Genomic DNA, 25,940 nt, shown 5'->3' on the forward strand with positions numbered 1-25,940 from the left:
TTAAATAGTGTAGATATGAGGAAATACCGGCAAAATAAATATTTTATCATTGTAATTCAACGAGAAGAAGTAGGACATTATGTTTTATGAATGTATGCCAGTGACCTTATTGATAGTAATGATACAATTTACTACACCCAGGTATGCTAAATATCTCTAGTTCAACATTTGGAAGGAATACATTGGTTTAATAATGTGATTGAGTTGGCACATACTTTGATTTGTCATAAAATTGAAATGAAGTGCATAAATTCACTTTGTATTGTACATATTCAATGGGACTTGTGTGACCAATAATGGAGTGCTCAGCTTATTATAAAACGCACTTGTCTTATAAAGCTTGGCGTATTGTGTATCATAATGTCCTCAAGAGTCTTGAGATTGTAATTCGTGCAATTTACAATATAATATTGAGTTTTAGTTAACATTCAATGCAAAAAAAGGCTTCCCGGGACCAAAATGGTACCCAAACTGCAATTCATGATGCATGCATTCCACTGTACAAGTAGGTGTTGCCTAAAGGTGTTGTCATAACTATTGTACATCACATAAACTAATGAACTGGTGAATCATAGAGTACAAATGGGTATAATATGTTATTTTTTTTTGGACGTCTAACAAGTAATTTCCCATGTTAGGAAGGACAGATATCTGAGCGTTTCCTTGTTAGATGAAGCTTAGAAGGTACATTATCATCTTCAAACCCATTGGGAATGGTAGTACTCTGACAAGACCAACAATCTCATAGCTCATTGCAAAGTTTAACAACCTGCATATATCTCTGTGATTATTAGTATGACTTTAGTTTCTGATCATGATCTTTGATTAAAAAAAGTTGCATGCAGTCGAGTCAAATGTCACCTTAAGAGGCGATGCCTTACCGAACTGGGCACCTCTGAGATTGTAGATTGTATTTGGAGATTTATGTGAAGATGTGATTGTGATGGACCTTATGACAACACATGATATGGAGTTGATAAGTTTGATCAAATTTGATTAAATTTTTGATTTGAAAGCTATTCTAAAAAATGAAAATCATTGTCTTTATCTTGTGTGAATGAAGGGGATATAATGGGGCTTTATTGTTATATCATGGTGTATGGTGAATCATAGGTTCATTGAACTGTGCTGTAGGCTTTCTTGCAATGAAAGTTTTTATTCTCACAGAAGAGTTTGGAGATGGCTAACTGGTCAAATTTCTGTTCGATCAACTTTTTGGATTAAATTTCTTCCCATCACAATCTTTTATATAACTTTTTATTAGTCCGATCGTTATTTATGGCAGGGGGGAATGGGCATTTTGGAAAAAATATAGACAAAAAATTTCGCGTTCCCCCCTCGCGTCCGCTCAAAATTTTCGCGTTCCCCCTTGTTTTCCTAATTTTCTCCATTTAAAATTTAACAATCCCCCTCCTGGTTCAACTAAAATTGTAGGTTCCCCTAAAGACCCAAAGAAAATTTTGTGTTCCCCCCTAAATTTTCCCATTCCCCCCTCTGTCATAAATAACGATCGCTCCCCTAGTAGTCCTTGCCAAGAATTGGCAATGCTACATGTAGGCATCTATGTGGTGATTGTGTGTGGTGTGTGTGTGTGGGGGTGGGGGGGGGGGGGGTGGTGCATGGGATATCTCTTGATCTAAGTGAGTGTGTCCATCTTCGCAGCACAGATGTATCGCAAGTAGAAAGATTCGAGCCAGGTATACCAACTTGGTGTGGGGAACAAAGACAAAGACAAGATAAAAACTAACGCAGTATGTAAACCAGAATGGTGTACATGCACTGTTACGCCTGCATTAGAAAAAATCCAAAACCACTGGGATGGTAGACAAAGTTAACAAAAATACAACCGACGTTTCGAGCAGATAAACTGCTCTTCTTCAGGGACAGACAACAAAATATAAAAGAGCGGCTGCAGGGGAAACACCAGCAAGGAAATACAAAGTAGGTAATGGTGCCTCCAACGGACAAGGTACAAAACACACCAAGGATCAAAGGATGATACAAGAGGATACCTAGAATTTATAAAAACTTTCTGTTTTTATCAATTCTAGGTATCCTTTAGTGGGTTTTTAGCGGGTTCGCCGTCGGACAAGTTTAGAACTGTCAAGCTTTCGTCAGGAGTAGCTCTGACTTCTTCAGGACAAAGTACCTAAGAATGAGACATGTAGACCGCCCCTTGTCTACTGATGACTCTGAAAAGAGCCGTTTGCTGAAGACTGCCCCTTGTCAACAGAAACTAGCAGATCTCGCCTATCTGCTGATTTAGTAAGTTTTGGTGGCTCTGAAAAGAGCCGTTCAATGAAGACTGCCCCTTGTCTACAGAGAACTAGCAGATCTCGCCTATCTGCTAATATAAAGGTTTTGGTGGCTCTGAAAAGAGCCGTTTGCTGAAGACTGCTCCTTGTCTACAGAAACAAGCAGATCTCGCCTATCTGCTGATTTTGTAAGTTTTGGTGGCTCTGAAAAGAGCCGTTCACTGAAGACTGCCCCTTGTCAACAGAAAACAAGCAGACCTCGCCTATCTGCTAAATTAAAGGTTTGTTCGCTCTGAGGAAGAGCTGTTCAATGAAGACTGCCCCTTGTCTACAGAGAACTAGCAGATCTCGCCTATCTGCTAATATAAAGGTTTTGGTGGCTCTGAAAAGAGCCGTTTGCTGAAGACTGCCCCTTGTCTACAGAAACAAGCAGATCTCGCCTATCTGCTGATTTTGTAAGTTTTGGTGGCTCTGAAAAGAGCCGTTCACTGAAGACTGCCCCTTGTCAACAGAAAACAAGCAGACCTCGCCTATCTGCTAAATTAAAGGTTTGTTCGCTCTGAGGAAGAGCTGTTCAATGAAGACTGCCCCTTGTCAACAGAGAACATGTAGACTGCATATACTGTAATAGAAGTATACAGCTTACCAGGAACCGTTTGGCCACTCATGGACCGATTGATTGATTGTATGCACGATGAGCGTTTATATCACTTAATTGCGGACGTGGTACAGATTAGCGGCTCTGTGATTGGTTGTTTGAAAATAGAGAGCGCCACATACGATGTGATAAGATTAGCGGCTCTGTGATTGGTTGTTTGAAAATAGAGAGCGCCACATACGACTGATGTCTTTGCCGTCATTTCTATTGATAGTAGAAGTTTCATTAACTCTGATTTCCAACGCTTCACGGGTCAACCTCATCCCCAAGTGAGAAACTTGTGCCAGTTTTGTTGTTTCGTCCCACAGAGGTTCATGGCCTTCTTTGCAAGCATGTTCAGCTAATGCCGAGCCTTCTTCTAATCTTCTTTCTTTTGTCTTGTGGCTCTTCGGTGTTCAGATATTCTGACCTTTAGTGGTCGTTTGGTTTGGCCTATGTATTGCTCACCACAACTGCAAGGTATAGAGTACACACATGGTTCACGATCCTTGGGCAGAGGATCTTTTGGGTGGCTTAGGATGTCTCTTAATTTGGCCGACCTAGAGTAGAATGTTTTGACCCCTGATCGGTTTAGAAACCGACAGATTTTGTCTGATACACCTTTGATATATGGCATGAAGGTAACGCCTTTGTGTTCATCGTCCACCAATTCTTTTGATCGTTCTCCTGTCTGTTTCTTGATTGCCTTGTGAATGAGGTTTGAGGGATAGCCATTCTTGTTCAACGCTTTTTCAATGTGTTTGAGTTCGTCTTTTCGATGTTCTTCATCACACAGAGTCAGTGCTCTGTGAACCAGTGTATTGACAACACTGTTCTTGGCAGATATATGGTGACAGACAGGAGAACGATCAGAAGAATTGGTGGACGATGAACACAAAGGCGTTACCTTCATGCCATATATCAAAGGTGTATCAGACAAAATCTGTCGGTTTCTAAACCGATCAGGGGTCAAAACATTCTACTCTAGGTCGGCCAAATTAAGAGACATCCTAAGCCACCCAAAAGATCCTCTGCCCAAGGATCGTGCACCATGTGTGTACTCTATACCTTGCAGTTGTGGTGAGCAATACATAGGCCAAACCAAACGACCACTAAAGGTCAGAATATCTGAACAATCAAGAGCCACAAGACAAAAAGAGAGAAGAAGGCTCGCATTAGCTGAACATGCTTGCAAAGAAGGCCATGAACCTCTGTGGGACTAAACAACAAAACTGGCACAAGTTTCTCACTTGGGGATGAGGTTGACCCGTGAAGCGTTGGAAATCAGAGTTAATGAAACTTCTACTATCAATAGAAATGACGGCAAAGACATCAGTCGATGTATGCCTCTATTTTCAAACAACCAATCACAGAGCCGCTTAATCTTATCACATCGTATGTGGCACTCTCTATTTTCAAACAACCAATCACAGAGCCGCTAATCTGTACCATGTCCGCAATTAAGTGATATAAACGCTCATCGTGCATACAATCAATCAATCGGTCCATGAGTGGCCAAACGGTTCCTGGTAAGCCGTATACTTCTATTACAGTATATGCAGTCTGCATGTTCTCTGTTGACAAGGGCAGTCTTCATTGAACAGCTCTTCCTCAGGGCGAACAAACCTTTAATTTAGCAGATAGGCGAGGTCTGCTTGTTTTCTGTTGACAAGGGGCAGTCTTCAGTGAACAGCTCTTTTCAGAGCCACCAAAACTTACAAAATCAGCAGATAGGCGAGATCTGCTTGTTTCTGTAGACAAGGGGCAGTCTTCAGCAAACGGCTCTTTTCAGAGCCACCAAAACCTTTATATTAGCAGATAGGCGAGATCTGCTAGTTCTCTGTAGACAAGGGGCAGTTTTCATTGAACGGCTCTTTTCAGAGCCACCAAAACTTACTAAATCAGCAGATAGGCGAGATCTGCTAGTTTCTGTTGACAAGGGGCAGTCTTCAGCAAACGGCTCTTTTCAGAGTCATCAGTAGACAAGGGGCGGTCTACATGTCTCATTCTTAGGTACTTTGTCCTGAAGAAGTCGGAGCTACTCCTGACGAAAGCTTGACAGTTCTAAACTTGTCCGACGGCGAACCCGCTAAAAACCCACTAATTGTTATGAATTCCCGTCGTAAAAGCCTATCCCACAATTTCTAGGTATCCTCTTGTATCATCCTTTGATCCTTGGTGTGTTTTGTACCTTGTCCGTTGGAGGCACCATTACCTACTTTGTATCTCAAGTAGGCAATGGTTTGGAGGTATGTCATCTGTTAAAGGTCAAATAGTGTTAAATTGCTATAAATCTTGCACATGTGATATTTCTAAGCGAGTATGGGTGTCCATCTTTGAGTATGGGCGTCCATTTTCGCAGCATAGATGTATCTCAAGTAAGCGGTGGTTGCCTCTCTACTGTCTATGGTTGAGTTTGGAGGGGTTTTATTGGTGAAAGGTCAAATAGGTTTAAATTGCTAATTGTAAATATGATATTGCTGGATCTAAGCGAGGATAGGTTTCCAACTCTCCATCTTCGCAGCATAGATGTATCTGAGTTGGTGGTAGTTGAGTTCTGAGATGGGTCATGTGTCATAGGTCAAATGGGGTCAAATAGGGTTAAATTGTATTTAAACCTTGTCATCTTTGAAATGTGGAGGGCAATATGTTGTGTAGTTGTCATATCATACATGTATATAGCTCAAGAAGAATTACCAGATGGGGGAGAAATGGTAAATTAAAATCACCACTTACATCAGTTTTTACTTTCACTTTTCTGGGATCAATAAAATGGAAGAACCTGATACTCCACTTGTTTGCCAAGAGTAGCACCTAAATTTAGCACTCGCATAACATGACCAAATTCAAAACATCTTTTCCCGACAGAATTTGTTAATTTTCTTGTAGTTTAGCTCTCCGCAGGTCGCCTGGTACCGCTACGTGACACATCGTCATTTTAAGCTAATATGTGCTCCACATGCATTTTTAAAGGTTTTTTAAAAGCTTACACAATAGGTACACTGCTGTAGGTTTGGCATCAAATTTGGACATAGTCTCCTAAAAATTAAATTTGTCTATGCAAAGAACTGGAGCAATGATACTAGGCATATCTGTACTTGACACATACAGTAAATGTAAATATGATATGTAGTGATTGAAAGTTTCAACTTTGTTCTGTTTTAGAAAATTTGTGTAAAATTTCACTTTTAGTCTGCATCAACTGTAGTCTGCTGTTATTATCACCTGCTAGCATAAGGTGACACTATCAGACATCTTGTTTATTTTATGGTACATCCTCAGCATGACAAACAAAGCATTTTCAGCCTATTACCCTCCCAGATATTTTCACATCTTTTTCAAAAGAATATGGCAGGCATCACTTTGATCAAAATGAATAAGAAAAACTCATGTCTCATGGCTCAGTTCAATCATTTATATGTGCCAGTGAAATCATACAATTTGACCTTTTGACATTGGGCATACTATATCATTCCATGTGTGTATATAAACATTTTAGGAGGTGAAAAAGTTTTTATACATCTGAGCAGTTGGATTTCCTTTTCAATATGTTTGCAAATTACCAACATTAATAGGACTGTAAATTCTGTCAAGCGTTTCCTGGAAGCTCCAGCAGGAAATGTTGTATCATGACATCATTGGAGTAAAATATTTGGTCGGTTAGGGCATACATTAAATCAAAGCAAAACATTTTTCCATTTAAAGCCATAATGTATGATAATATGAAGTTGGTTAAATTTTTTCAAACCTGATTATTTTGGCATATTTGAAATGTTTACACATATCCCACCGAAATGGAATCAGCCAAATTTATTTTGCTCAACAGAGCAATTATGACATGATATCATAAATACGTAAAAGTCCCCCAAGTTAAATGGTCAAAATTGCCAGTGGGGTTTGCAGCTTTAAATGGACAGAAACCCTTTAAAGCTTTACATGGACAGAAACCCCAAAAAACCAAAATCGTGAAATGTGATGAATTGTTGAGGCGTTCTGATCGGACAAATCACTGATCATCCCTTGTCCCTTTAAAGTAATGTGAGGAAATAATGAGGAATGTGGTGTCAAACTGCAAAAACAATGAGCCTGGTTGTGGTTCACCGAAAATTGGATGTCAAGCACTTATGTTTCTTCTTAAACCCCAAAGCGACATCTGCTGCATGTGTGGGAAAGTGAGAAATAGTTCATGAATGTGTTCCAGCAAAACATGTGTGATCCGTTCATACAAAACCAGGGGATCGAACAAGTTAGCAAATCTGATAAAAAATTTGACACATTTTTATAGTGTGCAGTTTATCTCTAACATTTTCTTCTGTCTGAGGCAGTATAGTCCGATATCTTGTATGCATTTTTCTGCCAGTGAGCTCAAGCAGAGAGTTAGCTAGCCACCCGTCCACCTAGCCTGTCATTTCGGACAGGCAGTTTGCTCCAGGGACAGGCAAAATTAATACCTGTGAGCTTAAGGGAACTGGAATGAGCGTTTTGAGCGATTCGACAGCATTTTTTGTTGGACATGAGAGCACATCAGACCTATCGATTGCATTCTGAATACGAAGAATGTCTTTCTGATATCAAATAATTTTCATTTTATGAAATTCACGATATAATACAAATTTTATGACAAATTATTAAAATTTGATATTTTTCACATTTTGGAGATATAACAGTCCTCGAAGTAAATTTTTATAAATTTAATGATATAGTCTTAAAGTGTATGTAGCTGGGAGGAAAAGCCGACGATCAATTGAAAATTTTGACCTTTCATATTGAAGATATGTATTTTTTTCCCAAAAAGACCTAATTTTTTTAAATGTTTTGGGGAAAAAAATCCATATCTTCAATACGAAAGGTCAAAATTTTCAATTGATCGTCGGCTTTTCATCCTACCTACACACACTTTAGGTAGAAATCATCAGATTTATAAAGTTTACTTGAGTACTGTTAAATATCAAAAATATCAATTTTAATGATTTGCCATAAAATGTGTATTACATTGCTAATTTCAAAAATCAAAATTATTTGATATCAGAAGGCCATTCTTCGTATTCAGAATGCAATTCGATATGTCTGATGTGCTTTAATGTCCCACAATAAATACTGTCCAAACGTTCATACCCCATCCCTTAAGGGTAGACTAGGTATTGTTGGTCGAAGCAGCCAAAAAGTCATTTTCATTATCTAACTCAATATATTAATTGAAAAATAACACTTTGATGTTTTGCAAAAGTTCATTCTACAAATCATATACTTTGAAAACTTGATTGATTTATTGTTGTTAATGAGTTATGTACTAAGTGTTGTTGTTTCAGCCCTCTTTACAATATAACTCAAGAACCACAGGACTTACAAAAGTATATCTGTGATATTTGAATTCTACACGCTCGCTATGAAATGATCAATGCAATTTTTGCCAATGCTCAATACCAATCGCAAGATGCTGTGAAATCGCAACAGTTTAAAATAGTTGCTAACCTTAAAATAAGTTCTGTGAACTCAAAACAAGACCAGACTAATAAATATAGGCTATAGCAATAGCTAGAAGGGGCAGATTATGTTTCCAGGGTGTAGGTTTGGATAGGCAGTTTTGAAGAAAATGATGGGCAAATCCTAGCTAAAGTCCGATGTATACTCCACTTCGCCTCTTCGCGAGAAGCTGTGATGAAAAAATTAATTCGCAGCTTCTCGCGAAGGCATTCATGTCTACTTCATCAAAATATCGCTGAGTATCGCGAAGAATTGTTGCCCGCTCTGTGTGCTTTCATATAGAAACTTCGCTGGCCTACCCCCCAAAAGTTGAACCAAATCCAAATTTCAGCTCAAATTACTTTGCGGCCTGCGAAATTGCGGTCGCGAAGTGGAGTATACATCGGACTTTACACCCTGACTTCAAGTGTGTGCAAAATGCAACATACATTCTTCATCATACAGTCTATACAATGTCTACAAAATACACCAATGGAAAAGCCAAGATAAGATTTTGAGCATATGTGAGGTCTTATTCTTGTGCAAAGTCTGTAGGAGGAATCAAGGAAGGGAGGCTTTATTTGTTGTGAAAGCAAAACGTCATCTATGTGTCAAATACCATCAGGTCCCAGAAGTTTAAAAATCTAATGTTTTTTTTTATCAATTTCTTTCACAGGTTGGGAGAAAGTAAAGCATGCAGTAACACGGAAACATGGGCCTGATCCCGCCAACAGGAAAGGTTTCTCAGAGTTCTACACCGAATTGAGTGCTGAAGACCATGAAGCACTCGCAGCTGCTGAGGGCGCTATACTTAGCGATAGAGATCATGGGTCAGCGGAAAGGATTAGTCGGCCAACTCAAAAGAGATATAGAGGTAATTATGTGAAACAGTAATTGGGCTATTCCAGTTGAAATCCATACACTTGAAGGCATGACCTTAATCTCTTGAAATGGAGTCGTCCATTCAAGTAACTCCATTTCAAATTACATTCCTTGTGTGGAAGATTAAGGTCATGAATGTCTTCCATAGGGGTGTATGGATATTGACTGGAGTAGCCCAATTGTAAAGAAATAGCCACAACACTAAATTACACCTACTATACGTTGTGTGTGTACTAGGTCGGTTTGTTGGCATGCTTGCAGTGCAACCAGGGCCTCAGACTCGACGAGAATCACTGAATCGATTCTCGTAATGATTCTCGTAACATTTGTTGCTTTTTGGGTGATTTTTGATCCTCGCAAACTGGCACAAAATCTAGGCCCTGGCAACTACGTAAAAACAGATGTCAGTCCAAACTCGAGCCGGGAACTCAAGGTGTAGCAAAGTTTTAGTGTGTTTATTTTCTATAATGGATAAGTTCCATTGATGATTCGATTGATGATACCAATACATCATCAATCAATCAAAAATTTGTTGGTCCTAACTTGCCACTCGTGGCAAAGTGACTGGCAGCTCAATCCCAAGTCGGAATGGCCATCTAGCCTGTGTGGACAGGCAATTTTGGGATCCTGGCAAAACTCCTGGATGCCCTAGTTAGCCTAGTTAGCAAGTGCACTGTGTAGAAACCCTGAGGTCTCGGGTTCAAATCTTTTTTTTTTTTTTCTTTCATGACCCAAACGGTGTTTTTATTTTTCTGTGCTCAAAGAGGAAAAAAAAACATACATATAATACAACAAAGACAAAACCATACATCACATGAAATTGTTTTACATTACATTGATCAAGTAAATATATTGATGAAATACAAAAGGTATAGTTTACATTATACATGTTAACATATAATATGTACTATTCGGTACAAAAGGTTTCCAAGACACCCCACTTGTTTATAAAGTTTGACATGTTATTTTTACTCCTAGCAATCTGCTTTTCTAAATTATAATGAAATTTTATCAAGTTCTTAAAGGAGATTATAGAAGGAGTTTGGTTCCTGAATCTGCTGTCATAGATAACTTTTTTCATCAAAATAAGACATAAATTAATCAACCTGTCAGACTCTTTAAAACCAACACCAAACAGAATTTTGCTATAATCCAAATTTTCAACATTTTTTTGAAAATTTACCCCATACCATACTTTAAAATCATCCCACATCTTTACAGCATGGTTACAATTCCAAAAAGATGCCTATAAGTCTCAGGAAAATTTTTACAATGTGTACAAATTTCACTATCCACAATATTCATCTTAAACAATCTACTATTTGTCATCAAACAGTTTAAATTGATTTTATACTGAAACATTCTTGTTCTCACATCGTATGATGACTTAAAAGGCATGAGGTATATGTCCTTCCATTCATCGTCATTGACATCTAATTCATCCCTGAACCTTTTCTGCGATGTTGGGGGTTTTTGAATCCTTTGAATCAAAATACGGTAAATAATCTTAGATGTCATGTTCTTCATAGGAGTTTCAACACCATTATTCATTAGAAAAAAGCCTTTTGGATTACACATTTCTCTTCAAACCCTGCTTCAAAATTCGCTTTCCAAGGAAGTGGAACTGCATCAACCAAACTCCTCCACTGCATAAAAAACTTGCGTGAATCCTCTCTCACACCAAATATCAAAAGGATAATATTTCCATTGGTATAAAATAAATCACTGACTAATTTTAAACCACTGTTAAAGAAATGTTTATAATAACATGGCCTTTTATTAATACTGATGTGCTGATTATTCCAAATACATTGATGAAAGGGATTTACATTATCCGGATTAATAAAGCTAAAGTATGATTTTAGCATGTCTTTATAGAAGATGGGCACTTTTTTCCAACTTTGAATTTGTTTTGGAGTAATATTACAATAGAAAATCAAATTTCCACCAAAAGGAGAGATAAAATCATCAAAAAGAATCTTCCAACCTGATAGGGAAGTGTTATATTTATTTGCCCACTTGATTTTTTGTGCTCGAAAAATTGATTTAACATCCACCATCTTCAATCCTCCTTCATCAATGTCACCAATAATAGAAGTTTTCTTAATAAAACCTTTACCACCATTCCAAAGGAAATTATAAATGACTTTATCAATCTGATTAATAACATAGTCCGAATATGAATTACCGATGCTAAAAAATGAACTTAGACAAAGCAAAAGTTTTTATTAAAAGAATTTTACCAGACAATGTAAGTCTTCTTGACTTCCAAATATTTAGGAGAGTTTTGATCTGCTTAATCTTTAAGGTAAAGTTCATATTCTCAGCAGCACTCTCATCATATGAGAAGTACACACCTAAAGCTTTAATTGGATCTGTTGGCCATTCTATATTAAAAGGCTTTTCATTACAATGTCTTTTTGCACCAATCCATAGACCCTGAGATTTATTAACATTTAGCTTTAAACCAGACACTTCAGAAAAAGAAGCCAGAACTTTCAAAACATTTTTTGCAGATTGCTCCCCATCTAAAATACATGTTGTGTCATCAGCATATTGAACCAATTTGAGTTCTATATCATTAACAAAAATACCAGATATAGGCGGATTTTCCCGAATAGAACATGATAGCAATTCCAGAGCCAAAATAAATAAGTAAGAACTCAAAGGGTCCCCTTGACGAACGCCTCTTTTTACAGAGAAGTATTGCGATGTAAGCCCATTATTTAAAATACAACTACTAATATTTGTGTACAATGTTTTCACATACTTTACAAAATCTGGACCAAAGTTCCTACTTTTAAGGCTTCAAATAAAAAATTCCACTCAAGTGAATCATAGGCTTTTTCAAAATCTAAAAATAGCAATAATCCAGGAGCATTTTTATACATAGTATAATCCATAATATCTTGTATAGTACGAATAGATTCGCTTAAAATTCGGGTTCAAATCTTGGTCAGGGGTAACTTGTTACGTTACTTGTCCTATTAGAAGGATAATTATTTTGTGATCAATCCCGGGGATCAATCATACATACACTAAAATAAAACTTAAAATTGAACTTGGCATTGTTTAGAGTGTGAAAAACATCAAAAATCAGAAAAAGGTGTCGAGGACCTTGAACATGAATAATTACTGTTTTCCGCTGTTTCAGGGAAGTAAACATGACCAAAATATGTGTTTAGGGTATTAGAGAAGGCCCAGAAAAATACTTATTTAGTGTCCATTTTAAATTTTATCGTCCATGCATGAGCATGATATCCACATCAGAATAAAAGAGCCCCCCCCCCCCTCGCACCCGGATGATGGCGTATTCCTTTTCTGATAAAATTCTGTGATTCCAACTAATTATGACTTGTTCAAACTGCTTATGTTTTGCTTGTAGCCGAGAGTGGCGGTCAGTCAAGCGGTTCAACTGGAACATCTAATACCTCCCTGGCCATGTTTGAAACACTACAGGCAAACTTATCTGATGATTTCACCAAGAAAATGGAAAAGTGGGATAAGAAGAAAACAAATAAAAAAGGTAATCCTCACTTGTTGTCGAGGAGTAGAAGCCTGTTTCAACCTCTTTAATAGAACTGATTAACCCTAACTGCCCTGAATGCGACAAAACGTTACAGCACAGCAAAATATGCTACATCACTACAGCATGAAGTGATTGTATGAGTGTAAAGTCGCAAGTTAGTTTTGAGATCTTCTGGCTGCTGAGTTGATGTTCTTTGTTTAACCTGCACCTGTACAAGCCAGTACATGTAGTATGTCGACTATGTCCTTTATGAATGCCCATTGTCCCCCCTTCACAAAGGACATACTACAGGTGTGCAGAATGCCCCAACAGAGACATACTAGTACTGGCTTGTATAGGTGTGCATCAAATAAAGAACATCATCTCAGCAGCCAGAAGGTCTCAAAGCTATCAATTTGGAACTTTACATTCATTTCGTGGGAGCAGGTCATACATGACAGGGGTGGGTGGTTCAAAATCGGACAGAAAAGACAAAAACAACTTTGCTCTTCATCTTCTTTTCTTCTTACCTCTCCCTCCGCCCACAAAAGCAGTTTTGGAGTCAAAAAGGTTTTGGGCGTAAAATATATGTTAGGGTGAAAGCCGACATTCTGGCCAAAATATTTAATAGTACACTTACACCAAGACCACAATGCCTTAATTAGCTAACTTTGATGTAATATTTGTGTCAAGTTTTGTGTATGTTGCTTGAGCCTAGTTGTGCTTGAACACCTCCGTATTATTGTACTGATTTTGGCGCTACATTTATTGTCACCTGCTTTTCGCATTTCAAGCAGCTAGTACCGCAAAAATAACAATTTGTAAATATAGTCCAGAAGCCAAATCATACATGTAGGAGAATAATAATGCAATCAGTAATTGATTCAAAGCTTTTTTTCTGTACATAGGATAAACTTTTGAAGTGGATTCAAACTCTCACAAATACCAACTTCTTATATGTGTCTCAATAATTTGGGGAAATTCCTCCTAAACCCTGTACTGAACACTAATTTAATTCTTTAATGATTCATCTCAGCAAATTATTAGCATTGTATTGAAATTGCATGTTGCTCTTAATTGGCTCATAGAAATACATTGCTCAGATTGACTAAGCTTGTCTTTTACACTGACTGTCACAATCCAACTCAAATATCCATATCTAATGGGAAACATTTCACATCTAAAAATATCCTGTAATGGGGCTATTCCAGTTAAATTCCATACACGTTAATGGATGACATGACCTTAATCTTCCACACAGAGTGTAGATATCAAGTGGATTCACCCCTTCAGGTAACTCCTTTTGAAATTCACACTCCCTGTGTGGAAAGTTAAAGTCATGTCTTCCACAAAGGGTGTATGTATTTTAACTAGAACAGCCCAATGGTACATAAACAAGTCCAAGTGACAAGACTTTTAAGCTGGTTAATTTACACTGGGTAAACCGGTAATGTCTTTCCATAAGGATATGTTTACATTTGTACTACACAACAGTTTGCTGTAATTTGTATCAGTTTTGCTATTAATTGAAACTGGTGAAAGGCAGGATATCTTACCCTTCCCTGAATCCTTTGCAGCATGATACATCACCTCATTTCATCAAATGATACTCCCATTACGTACATTTCTACATTTTCCCTTTATTTTCATTTTGAGAATAGACTGGTTAAACATGGGTTTGATAGTAAAGAAATAATCATATTTTGAAAGATCTAGATGTGCTGCGTTCATTGATGTTCCTTTTCGTCACTTGTCACTATTGACCCATGTTGCACTAGATAGTAAATCAGTACAAAAAATTGAAATGGGAGAAATGCATTATGGGAAGTGTTAGATATCTTTTCTGGGTGAAAGGAGTCTTATAAAATAATTTTGTGAAACATTTTTGAGGTGAGAATTTGTCTAGATTCTGTCAAAAGGGCAATTTGGCTTGGTGTGGCATGGGAAGTACACATTTATTATAAGCTGTTGTGTATGTCCTGTATCAATATTAAACTAATTTCTGTTTGGACAAACTCATAAAGTACAACAGTACAGGTGAATATCTGTGATTCAAACTGAATGCAAATTGGTGGTAGCAGTGGCCACCAGCCACCCGAATCCACTGTCTGAAAAAAATTAGCTCCCCACAGAATAATAGAGCTGTATTTGGTGTAAAATTGGGCCAGCGAAGCAAGCCAAGAAATTTTTGTTCAAAAGTGAGCCCCCTTTCAAAATCTGGACTCCGCCCCTTTCAATGGTACATATGGGAAGAGAGAAGGGCATCGAAGTATGATACATACCTGCATCTCCCAGGAACAAGTTTCATCCATCATCAAGTTCCCCCTTAAAACAAGACATCATGTACCACATTTGCCCCTAAAACTAGTTTTATGCTTGAGATGCAACCTTATGGATGCAATATGCACACATTTTGAAATATCACAACGAAGTGCAGGAATCAGGAAATGTGAGTAGGGGGTTGGTTGCTAATAGTGTTTAGTTTGATGGTGTTTTGCACTTTGTACATTCCTGATGTTGCCAAAATGGTGATATGGAGTGTTATGGGTCAGCATGATTTGAAGCCAACCAGTATATCATTAAGTGTGTTGAGGTTTTGTGGGTATGATACAGTCTTATAAATCAGCAAGCTAGTTTACACTAGGATCGACAACATGCTCATGCATCTATCAGGGGCAGTTCTTATAAACCCTGATACATTTGTACATTTATTGAATGACCTTTGAAAATTTGGGTATTAAAACTCATTCTCTGCAATTTGAGGTCAAATTTTGCTCTATGATTGTTTAATTGAGGTTATTGAACTATGCCATTGGGATGAGGCTATTGTGGTCCACAATGTTAGCAATTCTTCATGATTGCCCCATATGTTACAATATATGAAAGTGAAACAAGTATATAACATAGCCTTTAATCAAATATTTCAACTTAAATATCTGGGTGCAATTAATTGAGACAATTGGGCTAGCTAATGTTATAATTGGTATGGTGACTCACACTTGGGAGGATGTCAAGTTACTAAGGCAAATAATGCAGCTTTTAACACCTAAGTGGCATGCTGAATGTGGCTATAATCAATTATGTTTTGTTTCTGATGACTTCAATGTGTACATATGGTCTAGCCTGTGGTAGTTAGAAATTGGTGACTAAAAGTAGACCATAGCAAAGTTCAAGGTATCAGAACTTCCAAAAGAAAATCTGCCCAATTTTATCCATTATTATGTTTTGATGGATCCAAGTTGTGATAATATTGGATCCAAAACATAATAATGATAAAATTGGATGCTTTACGCCCAATATTTATTGGTCGAGCTATGAGTTTTAAAATATTGTGAAATACAATATATTGATATTAATCTGCGATGTTATAAGGCTCACAGATTAGGAGTTGATCAAACTATAGCCTGGTATGATTGTACACTCCAATCATATATCACTAATACTTGACACAGCGTTTTGAATGTGGTGGCCGCTGCAGATTTGAATTATATGCATTCAAATCACCAGAAATTGATTGATTGAATATGTTTTGACGGATCTGCATGGTCATGTGTTTTTCATGAAGAGGTCTATTTATGAATACAAATCATTTTGCACTTTTCCCAAAATTTCTTTGGATAAATGTGATTAGTGACAATAAGAGCTTTATAACTGATGGTAGTATGAATGTTGGCACTGAATTAGCTTTCGCAATTTTTTTTATGAAGAACTCGCCTGCCAGGCCTTTGGTCAGTTCGGAAAAGCACACAACACTATAATAGTATACGAGAAGGAAATGGCTGCATAAACAATGACAAGAATTCAATAAATACCTAATTGGTTTCAATATCCGTATTTGTTTGATTGTTGTCACAGGTGAAAACGCCTGATATCCAAAAAAGGATCCATTTTGTTTCCAAAGTTTTTATTCCTAGGCAGGCTAAATTATGATAACGATGTTCACGATAATTGAATAGGTTCACTTTGACTTGTGCTCGTTTGTTTACTGTTTGCCTGTCATTTAAGATTGCTAATTTAATTATTATTGTACACAAACAGTGGTGTAGCCAGCACTTTTTCAGAGAGCGGGCAAAGGGGGGCAAGACAACTTTCACAAGGGGGGGGGGGGGCAAGAGGGGGGCAAGACTTCTTATGGGGGAAACTGCCCCGCTTTGCCCCCTGGCTACGCCACTACACAAAGTAGGTCAAACAAACTCTCAACGTCAAGATTTGGGCACAAATAAGGATGTCTGTGTTTAAGTATCTTTTCTTGGCTATCATTACGGAAAGATCAGTTACGATAATCTTACCATATTTGACGTATAAAGCTTAGGGTTATGACCCAATCTACCTGAAAGTGACATCCATTAAACCTCATGGAGGATGTGGTTCATTTTAGTTTAATTGTTTATATCATATCTCAAGTTAATAATAACAAGGGGTTAAGGTTAGGTTTAATTGGTCATCTTATCAGCAGATATTGTGGTATTCCACTAACTGCAGGTACAGGTTAAAATATGATAACATCACTTGGACAATACTTTGTGTCGCTTTGAGTCTGGTAGTGTCGTCAGAATGCATAGATCTCTGTATGCAAAAGAGTGTTCTGATAATGCCATATTTACATGTGAGTGGAAGCCCTGTCAGAGCAGTTCTTCTGGGGTGAGTCGAATCTGCCTGGTTATCAAATTAATCAGTGACAAGGTATTATTTGAATTTGACAGGTGCTAATTGATGTTTTAATGTTATTACATCAATTTAGCACCTGTCAAATGCAGAGAGGATCAATTGTCACTGATGAATTTGATAACCAGGCAAGTTTGGTTCACCCCAGAAGAACTGCTCTGGCGGGGCTTTCTCTTTAAGAACAGCGCGCACCTATCAAAGCCACGCAACCTAAAACATGGGGTGACATCGCTACCAAACTCGAGGTGACATGAGGTATAGACAAATTGCTATGAAACTTTTGGTATCCCAAATTCTGTATAATTTTGTGATATATGCTAAACTAATTACAATTTTGATATATTTGGCACTCATTGTTAAACAGTGGGAGATCTAGTTTAATTGTACATTTACATTAACAAATCACATTATGTATTGGAAAGTAAATGGGAGCTTTCTGAAACACTATTATATTATGCTAACAGGATATTATAGGGAAAAATATTGAAAAATTCCTGAAACGTGTACAATTATGAAGCGATAGCATTCAGTCATGGTGAGATATTTTTTTTGTAAATTTTTGTTTTTTCAAGTAATTAACTTCATTTGACTGTTTGCAAAAGGAGATATTTGCAGCAGTGCACCCCAGCCATCTTGAACAAGTTTCAGAAAAATCTCAGCATGAGCAAATGAAGAGTCTGAAATTTAAATAACTGCACACTATATATAACTAGTCAGATTATAATGAAAATAATAGAAAATGTGTATTTTAGATAATTTTTCAAAACTTTACATTGGAATTTGTAAAGTAAGTAGTCAAATGCAATATAGGGCACATTTTGGTAGCGTGTATTACATTTTGCATCTAAACATTTTAGATGAATATATTGATAAACTGATTTTCTTTCTTATATTCAATGCAGGTGTGCAACTTGAGAAAACCAAGCAAACCTCACTAGACAGTGCTTCATCAGACGCTACCTCAGCAGTCCACTCCCCAGCCGTCGACTTGGACGAGTTACAGAAAAATCTCAGCGATGACTTCACCAAGAAAATGCTTGAATGGGACAGAAAGAAACAACGGCCTGGAAATGCTGCCCACAGCCCTCCAATGGAACCTAAGCGCAAACAACACCCTAAAGAGAAAGCAAAAGGTGGACGACCGGGGTCAAAGATCATTAAACATAAAGCGCCGGTCAGAGGGAAGGAATCACCTCAGGTTAGACGAAGGAGTCAATCTCCCGAAGGGCGTAAAGCCGCTCCGTATTCAACGGAAGAAATATACTCCAAAGAAAGTATTGCATTGTTTGAAGGTGTGGATGGGGAATTGCATTTGGAAGGCGTGTCCAAAGAGTTTACTAAACGGTATAAAGAATGGGAGAGGATTAAAAAGATGGCAGCAAGGCATGATGACGACAGAGGTGATCATGAAATTGATCCTAAAGACTCTAGAAGAGTTGCCATTATTGAACAGAACAAATCCTCAACGTCCGATATTGGTGATTTGTATCTTGTAGCACATGCCACGCCCGTCGTTGTGGAACCAGAATTTGATCCTGCATTATTCCAATCTCAGGAAGCAGGATCTCAAGCTGAGTTCTCTGAGAAGTCCAACAGAACTGCATCCAGCGGCGATAGCACGTTTGAGGAGTCCACACCATCAGAAGCTTCAGGCGGTCCACAGTTGGGTGCCGGGTTGAATCGATTAGAACAGAGGAATTCACTACTTGCGGAGCAGTTGAGGCAGAAAGATGTCAACTTGCAGGCGGTGTCGGATGAGTTGCATAACATGCAGGAACAGATTGATAGAATCACAGGTGAAAAACATGGTAGGTATATGAGTACCACTGACAGTGTTGTCATTCTTGTAGGTATGTACAGAGTGTCAAATTAAGCTGTGGATGAACATTTAGGTTAGATTTAAAAAAAAGCAGAGCTGCCAACTAGTACCAATTTTCAGTATTTTGTACTGGATTTACTTAAAAGAATACTTGACATAATGAAGAATACTAAAAATGTTAAAGAATTTTGTAAACGAGTGTGTGAAAATACTGATTTTGTACGGAAAGAACTGATTTTCAAGGTTTGAGAATACAGGAAAGTGATTTAGAAGCTCTGAAAAAGGCTAGACTGTCTTTGTCACTGTGCAAAAAAACCTCTTATATGTGTGTTTGAACTTTGAAATCAAACCCTCCAATGTGCGAAGTCAGCAGTTTCAATTCAAAATCTCTGATGTGCAAAACTGCATTTAGTATCAAAACGGTCTGCACCTAAAAATCTGAATGCATGGTAAACATTCTTGTGAGATGTTTGTCTTCAGCAAACTGTCTTCTATAAAATCCACACCTTGGTTTAAATAATTTTGATTCTGAGTGAATATGCAGCATTTTGGACGTAACAATAACATACACTGAAGAGGTATTTGAAACTGGTGCCCACTTTTGCATACATTGATTGCTCAGTGCCAGAAGTGGGTAAGTGCAATAACTGTCCTGTAAACATTTGGCAATTTACACAGTATATTGTACTCATCTACACATGGCAGCTACATATGCCAGCTATTGCACTTACCAATTCTGGCACTGAGCAGTCGACATGTTGGAAGTTTTGATATCAAAGGTAAAATGTACATCAGAGTTTTTTTCCTGCCCAGTGACAAAGTGCGTCATAATACGACTGACATGAGGTGTATTCTTATAGAAAAGCAGGAACGTGGTGGCAGTTCAAGCGCTTTCATCTGAGCACAGACCCTAGAAAGGGTCTATGATCTGAGTGAGCTATTCCAGTTGAAATCCATACACCTCTATGGAAACACATGACCTTAGTCTCCTGCACAGGGAGTGTGAATTTCAAATGGAGTTAGCTGAATGGGTGACTCCAATTGAAATCTACACGCTCTGTGTGGGAGATCAAGGTCATGCCTCCCACACAGGGTGTATGGATTTCAACTGGAATAGCCATTATTGTTATCAGTCTCATATCATATCCCTGTGCACCAAAGTGAACAGGATGTACATGTATTATATAAGGTTCCTAACCTGTATTGTTTAGGCATGCCTTGAGGAGTTCTTTCAAATGTTGCACATATTCAGTCAGCTGTTAATCTCTGCTGCTTTTAATACTGTTACTATATGATCTCACCAATCACTGACAGTTACAATATTGTCAAGAAAGTTTTCGTACTGAACAGGTGACTATGTGTGGCAATCCTGAACCATTTCCCTTGCTGCTGATTAAAGTGCACTAATTTCAGAGCTGATTTTAAAGATAAAGCAAAACTTTTTAATGTTAAAGAGTTGTACTAACAATTCACACCTAAATATCAATCAAAGACACAATTTAAAATTTGATGCAATATGACAATAAAATAGTGGCAGGTGTCAGGGATCCTAGAAGGTCAGGCTTGCACAATAAACTGACACTTCTACTAGAATAAACTGACACATATACATGTATCATACTGCCCTAGTTATGTGCAAATATGCTGGTATTATCTATCTTACTATCATATGTGGCATGAATCCATGATCTGGTCCACTCAGACCAAAGTTGGAAATTTTTAAAATTGAGTTATTTCCATTACTCTGTACATATAAGCTTACTAAGTCTTTGGCAATACTTTGAGCTTCTATAATCAAATCAAGTATTTCTTGGCCAAACAGGAACATACGTGTTGCGTCCATGTAGTGTACTAAGCGTGTTCGCAGTGTAAGGCGCGTGTATATTTTCTTCTGTACCGCGCTATATTCGTGTGTGTTTATCGCAGAGCCACTAGCGTTCACAGTGTTCCAGTTTGGCCAAGAAATACTTAATTTGATTATAGTTTTACATTAGGTATATCCATTTCTTATATTTTTGTTATTAGAAAAAGAAAGAACTGTTAACCAAACGGAAGTGGTACAATTTAATTGTAACATTTTGGTTAACTGTTCTTTCTTTCTTATATTATAATCTGTTACCTCTTGTAGGTAGTAATTGTTCTCCATTGTACTTCTATGCTATTATTGTTTGCCAATCGGTATCTTGTAAACCATGAAATACATGTCTTTGCAAGGGATCGTAATTATTGGGTCTTACAAGAAATGTACCTATACTTTATACAACTAGAAAAGTTGACTAAAAACAGTATGGATTAATATAGAATGGCATACATTCAGTTTTACATAGCATCTATGCCAAGTCAGCTATGTGTATTTTGTGACTAGGAAGGTAAAGTGAATTTATGGGAGCATTCACCCATTACTTAACAAAACTTTGACAGTCGAATAAAGTATAGGTTTTGAATTCTAGGACCATTTAGAGGATATTCCCTAATTGGTATTTTGTGTACATGTTGGTTTGAAACCACTTTTGCATGGATGTAAAAATAGGAATATTTGTTAATTACATACCACTAAACCTTGCAGAAATGAGGCGAGTCAGTGTTTGCTCCTCCCTCGGGGAATCCGCATTGGAAGCAGAACTCACCGACATCAAATCACAAATACAAGTAATAGAAAACCAGTTTGAGAAATACCCACCACTATCGAGAAAGTCGCATGATGAGGTCAAAGGTCATCATAAGAGACGACATGGGTCTAGGGGTAAAGCTGACCTTCGAGGAGTGTCTGTTGCTAAGGTGGATGAGAGCACTTCCACAGGTTGGTTATCGTCCTACATGCTTGCTTGCCTGCTTTGGTTGCATGGAACTGCCGAATTCAACAGGTTGACACTAACATTAGAGCTATCCATATGATGGTACAGATCAATTTGGGTTATATATGCATTGCCAAATGAATTAAATTGGAGAATGTGTAGTCGGCCATGTTTCCTTGCCATGGAGGGTATAAAATAGTGTGCCTTTGGATGGGTGATTTAAATATTTTGTTAAACATTATGCTTCTTGAGATACAGAATCTTGTTTGATATGGTCAATCTTTCTCAAATATGAAGGTTACACTATTTTGACCCCTATGCATGACAATCCAACATGGCTGATTCCTATATTGTCCTCATTCTCCCTTTCTAATTTCTTTGCAATGTACTTGATCTAGATTTAGGCAATCAGATCTGTTTATCCTAGAGCATTTTGTGGATGGTTCAATTTTGTGATGCTTGTAATGGACATGGTTGCCTGTCGTTGCTGGTCTCATGGAATGATAGACTATACTTGCAAAGAGGAATGTTTTTATACCAGGGTTGTTTGTGGTGAACTGCTAATATGCATGATACAGCTTCATTTTTTCACTTTTTCCATAATTTTACTCTTTCTTGATCTATAGCAGATTACATCTTTCATCTCTCCAAATTTCCATTCATTTCCTGGTTCAATTTTGTATATCATCGTAACATTTTTGTAACCTATTTTAAGTATTTTGACACATAATGTTAAGACTTGCTCAAATATACACCACTGCATTTACACCACATCATCTAGTTTAAGGTATGAAGAATATTCTTTGGCATATATGAGTGGCAGAGGAAATGATATATTGCCAGATTATTTTGAAACACAACAACTTCTCACATACTTCTTTGATTTACTTAGTCTCTTTCAGTTCTGTTCTTTTTGTTTTCATTATTTATCCAATTCTTAACTTTTCCTGATATTTCCTTTCATTTTCTTCAAGTATTTTTAGATCCGCGTTAATAGTCATACCTTTTACATAAACATTGATTCTTTTCTTTAGGTATACCCAACAACTTATCAGATCTATAAAACTAGGTTTTACTCGGTCCTGACATCAATAATTTCAAATAAGATCTTGATGTTTCACCTTCTTGTCTAAGTAGTATTGTAACTGACATAGATATACTCATGTATTTAAATAAACTTCACATAGTTTTGATTCCTTACTTGAATAAACACTACATAGTTGAAGTATAATACATTGGGCTGTTCCATTTATAATCTACACTACCCCTGTGGAATCTGTTAGAAATAGGGGAGCATGAATTTCAAATGGAATGAGCCAGTTAAGCAGCTTCATTTGAATTTTATACATCCTCATTCAACCTGAATCTCCACAGTCACAGAACATCTTACTTCCATACACAGAGGGAGGAGGAGTTTTATATGGAGTTGGTTGATATGCAAATTCCATTTAAAATTCATATTTATTTGTTTGTTTGTTTAACCAGTTGGTTGGTTATACCTCCTATGGAAGATATTTACAAAATATTTCCACAGGGGGTGAGGACTTTAAATGGAAGAGCCCATTGTGACACATTTGTTATGTTTAGTGTGTTGATAGATATAATGTTGAAATTTAGCAGTGCATGATATGGAAGTCAAATGCAGCTTTTGTGTCATAGCTAGCACAGTCAAGTTCCTGAATGAATGGGCTACCTTGACATTTGTACTTGTTGAAGATACATGTATCATGAATGTGGCACATTTCTTCCATGAATATACAGTGTAGTTCTAAATAGATGGGAATCATTAGGCTTTAAATCTGTTACTAAGTCTGAATTGTAACCCTAGTCCTTATGCGCAACAATTGTCCCATTTTAGTTTTGGTGTATACATAGAATAAAGTAACAATGTACTTGGCCTTAGGTGTCCATCATTTTCAATTATAGCTTTTTGTAGCTTTCATAAAAGATTCACTTTAAGGAACATTGATATCAATCCACAATGTAATGAGAACCACCAATTTGGTGCCAAAGTATAGCGGTTCTTGCTCAGCAATGTCAGACATGAAATTTATTACAACTTAAACCTAGTGTAAATAAATTTATGGTACTAATTCGTACATTTGCATGATTTAATGTTTGATTATAATGTATTTAATCATAAAAGTTTTTGCTTAATACTAATTTTGGTGATGGTGGGGGAAAGTGAAAACCTGCAAACTCTTCTGAAATATATAGGGAGAGAATGGGAATCTGCGCAATGAAAACAAGTATATAATCTCTTTTATTTTGTTTTATTTAAATGCAATCATAAAATGAAAAAAGGTGTTGAAAAGCTGAGGTAGGTTCTAACCCAATATATGTGTTGTGTGTGTGTGGTGATGCTACTAACTGTAATTAAATGTATGTTGTGATGATCACCTTGGGGAAATCCCCAATCAAAAGGGAAACTCCCTTAATTGTTTGCATTGACCCAAGACAAGTTAATTAGATCCTTCCCAAATATTTCACATTGCATGTACTAGGGAATTCCCTTCAGGGTTGTCCTTATCAAGTCATACACTGATGAATATATACATCTGGGAATTTCCCAGTTCAAGAATTAACTTTTCTTGTGCATTAGCGTCAATCCATCTTGAAATGTGTGTGTGTGTGTGGGGTGGCATTTGACCTGAAGTGTCAAAAATTGGCTGAAAAGAACAAAATGGGACATTATGCCAAAAGGTAGGGGCACACATCTCCATGCCCCCCCCCCCCCAGGAATGATGCCGATGGTCATATGTCATAGCAAACAATTGAGAAAGTTTCCTTTCCTCTTGTATGTTTGGTTTGGGGATTTCCCCAGGTGCTCATCACAATGTGACAGTGCAGTGTTTGTTCAACTGTTTTTGAAACGTCATTTAATTATTTTAAATTATTTTGTTTGGAAATAATATTGTTTTGTTAATGGTAGTAACATGATAGATTTGAACTTTGTTATGAGTAGATTCTTATAGTTTGTACAAAATTGGAATGTGTGCATCATGATAGTAATTAATGTAATTTGTGGTGTGAATTATATTTTGGTTCACCTCAAGTTGGTGACGTTGATGTGTATTTCACTAATCACAGTACCAAAACATGTGCGGAAAGTTCGCACTCTGTGCAATTTGCACAGAGTGTTGATGCATGCATATGAGGGTAGTTTCATTGACATTACTGCATGTACCAAACATGAGTTGAACAAAAGTATAATAATGTGAATTTTTGCATATAAACAAAATGACTGCCTAAGTGCCAGAATTGGGTAAGTGCAATTGCTGCACTTTGAACATTTAGCAATTTACACACAGTATATTGTACTCGTCTACACATGGCAGCTGCACATGGCAGCTATTGCACTTACCCACTATATTCATAAAAGCTCCCCATTTCACCCCTGGGTAGAGGGAGGCAATTAAGGTAAAGCACCTTGCCCAAGAGCACAACACGATGGCACCGCCAGGGCTCGAACTCACAATCCACCGATTACAAGGCAGATGCAGAGCCCGTACTGCTGCACCAACGTGCCCCATTTTGCAGTCTGCAAATAACAATTATTCCTTGGAGCATCTTCTTAGTCATCAAGTAAGATCAATGAAATGAAGTTGAAAGACGATTTCAAAATCACACAGGCAGTAAAAGCATAATATTGCAACTTGTTTTGTTTGATTGCAGCACATGTAATTATTTATTGTTTATATCTACATAATGTACAATCTATCTGAGATGCAGTGTCAAAGTGGAGATGTTTCACTTGTTTTTAAATTTGAGATTCTAATTCTGTGTGATATTTTCATAGTAAGAACTTGAAAATGTCCACTTACTGCATATTTTGATGTGATTATATGTCATTTTAAATACCTGTATGTGACTAGGTATCAGCCCATGGTACAACAAATGCCTGCTAACTTTATTA

General features: G+C 37.3%; 1 protein-coding gene across 1 annotated transcript in view; it reads left to right on the top strand.

The window, feature by feature from the left end:
• The window catches only part of LOC140171301 (uncharacterized), a 123,174-nt gene that overhangs the window by 80,000 nt on the left and 17,234 nt on the right, over nucleotides 1–25,940 (top strand). The window contains 4 exon segments of the mRNA XM_072194533.1: nucleotides 9,032–9,229; nucleotides 12,623–12,763; nucleotides 18,313–19,218; nucleotides 21,796–22,029. Of these exon segments, the coding sequence (XP_072050634.1) occupies nucleotides 9,032–9,229; nucleotides 12,623–12,763; nucleotides 18,313–19,218; nucleotides 21,796–22,029 (1,479 nt within the window).

Source organism: Amphiura filiformis, chromosome 15 (assembly GCF_039555335.1).
Source record: "Amphiura filiformis chromosome 15, Afil_fr2py, whole genome shotgun sequence".
NCBI classification, from domain to species: Eukaryota; Metazoa; Echinodermata; class Ophiuroidea; order Amphilepidida; family Amphiuridae; genus Amphiura; species Amphiura filiformis.